This window comes from Buceros rhinoceros, unplaced genomic scaffold, assembly GCF_000710305.1.
Source record: "Buceros rhinoceros silvestris isolate BGI_N320 unplaced genomic scaffold, ASM71030v1 scaffold48202, whole genome shotgun sequence".
Taxonomy (NCBI): domain Eukaryota; kingdom Metazoa; phylum Chordata; class Aves; order Bucerotiformes; family Bucerotidae; genus Buceros; species Buceros rhinoceros.
Window position 1 is genome coordinate 908 of NW_010398048.1, and position 3,584 is coordinate 4,491.

Sequence of the window (3,584 nt, forward strand, 5' to 3'; positions counted from 1 at the left end):
AGGTAGGCTTACTGTGAATGCTTTGATTGAAAGTGATGCTTTTATATCTAGCTTGATGTCTCTTGGCTGAGGCTAGAGAGGCTTTTACATCTTTACACTTTTGTTAGTCTTTAAATCACTGGTAAGACTTTTTAAAGCTGCAGATCTCTATTTTCATGCATGTGTTCATGAGTCTTAGAGGTGCTGAGGTTTCATAAACATCAGCTGAGTAATAATATTCTTATTCTGTAGGTGGGCAGATATTGTCACTGACCTCAACACCCAAAATCCGGAGTATTTAGATATTCGACACCTGGAGAGAGGATTGCAGCATCGAAAAACAAAGAAGGTAAGGTAAACTTATCAAGATGGGAGGAAATTCGTGGTAGTTTTTTTGCGAACTTATTCATACCTCAGCAGTGTAAGATAATGTCACAAAAATAAGTTTGTTATAAAGTGTTGCTGGAGGCAAAAGTCAAGTGTAGGTACTCACATACCAGAGTAAATTAATTTACATTTACTGGCAGGAGAAAATACAATACAGCAGTAGCCTGTCATGTGCTAGAATGAACCACGATTATCTGTGTCACAATATTTAACCTTCTTGAGTTAAAATGTAACTGCACCAAGTCTAGAAATACTCTACAGACGAATTACAGGCGGTCCTTTGGGTGCATGGCCTGCTAGCTACACGTAAGCAGGAAAGAAAGTACAGTCGAGTAGGATCAAACATAAAAGAAGGCATGTGTCTTGTACAGACTTACTGTCCATGCATGCAGCTTTCTTTCCTGTAGGTGGGGCTATATCTCATGGGTGGGGGGATGTATTTTTGATTTGCAGATTGAAAGTCTGTGAGAAACGATAGGCTGAAGAGATGATTTCAAACGTGGAGACCCTATGGGAGATCACGCCAGCAAGTTGAGAAGGGACCAGAACAGATAATTTATGTGAAGGTGGCTGGAGAGTAGAAGAGAGTAGCAGAAGATAAGTTACACCAGCCCATGAAAGATGAAAAGGATAATTTTAAAAGATGAATTAAAGGCAGCAGTAATTGAATGTGGGAAACAATTAAAACTGATTGAGCTGTTTGTTTGTGATTATGTTTTTTGTGGTTTGGGGTTTTTTTGTTGTTTTTGCGTTGTTACTTTTGTTTTCTCTTTTAAAGAATTCTGTTACTTGCCAAGATGCTAATTTCAAAGATCGATGTATGTTATGAATATGCCTGTGTGCTTTTAACAAAACCATTTTACTTTGATTAGGTTGGAGGAAATCTTCATTGCATCATCGCCTTTCAGAGACTTAACTGGCAAAGATTTGGTCCTTGGAATTTTCCATTTGGAAATGTTAGACAGGATAAACAATCCCAAACAAAAGGACAAGGAATTTCCAAATCTGAGAGTGAAGACAATATCTCTAAGAAACAACATGGACGACTGGGGCGATCTTTCAGTGCTGGCTTTCATCAAGAATCTATGTGGAAGAAATCTAATCTTCGTGAGAGGAGGAACAGTGGGTATCAGAGTTACAATGACTATGATGGAAATGATTAAAATTAACTTTAGATAATAGAATTGACATATTAAAGTTAGTTTTAATCAAGACATTAAGGATCTATTAGTCCTAGAATACATAAGAGTAGAAATTATGGTATAAGACACAGCTTCGTAATTATTAAATAAATCTGATGATATGGTTGCAATGGATGAGATATGATGTATAAACTGACACATAAGCACAGATTATTGTACTTTTTGCAATCAGAAGTAAATAAGACAGTGAAACCAATCATTTATTTTGAAATAATTGTACTACGTCCTGATCTGTGAAAACAAAAGAGCAGATTGAAATTAGTTAATGTAATAAACATACTTAATTGAAAATACTTAGTACTCAAAAGCATGAAAATTTAGGATATGACTTTATAAAAAAGGGTTATTCTGCAAGTGGTGTAAGGGTAAAGGTAAACATTGCCTTCCTTTTTAATACTCCATTTTATTAAGGCTGCCCATATCCATTGAAAAGGAACAAAGCCCACATAGGTTAGAAAACCTTGTCATATTTACCAAGTGAATGTACGTTCTCTATTTAGTTCCCAGAAGACTTCTGTCAGATAATCGTATTTTTGTCAAGCAGGTTTCAGTTTATTTTCCCTTAGCTGGATGCCTGTTTTGGACTGAGAGGAATTGCCTGTGTCAGGGAAAGTTCAAGGACAGACCTTCTTTACTGCTTCTGCTCTGTTGGGTACAGCAGCTGAATTCTTACCCTGGAGCCTCTTGAGAGCACGGACTCGCTCAACACAAGCTTGCGAAATTAGGTGTGGAAAAGCTGTGTTTGCTGTTAGCCAAACAGGCTAGCTGACCACCGCGTTCTGTTGGCAGTTCTTTTCCTTGTTCAGTCTTAAAACCTCTGTTACTTTTATGCTGCTCTTTTCATTCTGTATAAAGGGGGTGCAAGTGCCGAAAACTGCTGGCAGCCCTGATGATACTATATACCTCTCAGCCAGCAAACAATTCAAGCTTTTTCAGGTGTCCTTGTGCAGTCTCTTTCTCTCTTTCTTTTTTTTTCCCCCTAATTTGAAATTTACCCAGTTGTTTGTCCAAACACATCTCAACAGGTGTAACTTTTTGTGTTCATTACCTGCTCAAGGATTAATTTTGTGACATAAAAAGATTTGTCATGGAATGCGGGGGTTTTGTAGGTTGCTGCTTTTGTTAACCAAAAATGGGAGACTTTTAGACTTTTGTTCACTCAATAAAATTTGTTTTCTATTTTGTTGTTTGCTTTTGATTTGTCTTGGGAATGGTGATGCTATGTTTAGTGAAGGTTTTCAGCAGAGCAGGTGAGAGAAGGTTGAGAATTGCAACCTCTGCTTAGGCTGGGATTGCAAAATCGTGGAGGTAGGATCTCTTTGCTTGTAAGCCTGTGCAGCCACTGTGACTTCTTAATTTCACAAAGTCTGCAGGCTGATTGACTGAACAAAACCCCTAGATTTTGAAAAATTGTTTTCTAGAGGAACTATTTTCAGACTTTATTTTTGTAAACTGAATCTGGTGTGAGGACTCAAATTGCTTTAGAATGCCGGAGATGTCTTCTTTAGGGTACTTCAGGCTTAGATGAGTTTCATAATTTTCTCCCAGGTTTCGATCAATAGCGATAGTTGCACTGAGGAACAGGGCCTCTCCTCTCTGTCAGTAGCCTGCTGCTGTTTTCAAGCAGGTGTGTTGTGAGGGGCTTCTGTTTTTACAGTTACTCTACTTGTCTTGGGTTGGAGACTGTTGCACTTGATGAGTAAAGTACAAAGTGTGTTTGATTTTTCCAGCATTAGCAAAATGAAGATGCTGGGAGTGTCCCCTGGGGATTCTCTGGGGGGAGGTGGGTGCAGTGAGGGGCCCTGGTAGCACAGGCTGCAGGGGAAATTACGATTACGGCAAAAAATTATGACGTTTTCTCCTTTTGCGACGTGGTCTTCAGCCCTTCTCCGGACAGGAGAGGACCCCGCGAGTGGCTGCCGGCCTCCTCGCTGGAGGAGCCTGCCCGCTCCTATCGGAAAGGGCGGCGGGAATCTTCGGGGATGATGCCGAGGCGTGTGAGGGGCGAACGGGGCG

At 39.8% G+C, this 3,584-nt stretch overlaps 1 protein-coding gene across 1 annotated transcript; it reads left to right on the forward strand.

Moving 5' to 3' along the window:
• Positions 1 to 231: 231 nt before the first annotated feature.
• On the forward strand, positions 232 to 2,001 carry LOC104488837 (basic immunoglobulin-like variable motif-containing protein; the record flags this gene model as incomplete). Its single annotated transcript, XM_010130927.1, has 2 exons — positions 232 to 328; positions 1,239 to 2,001. Coding segments are annotated over 2 exons (388 nt in total), but the record flags the coding sequence as incomplete, so codon positions are not given.
• Between the last annotated feature and the right edge of the window lie 1,583 nt (positions 2,002 to 3,584).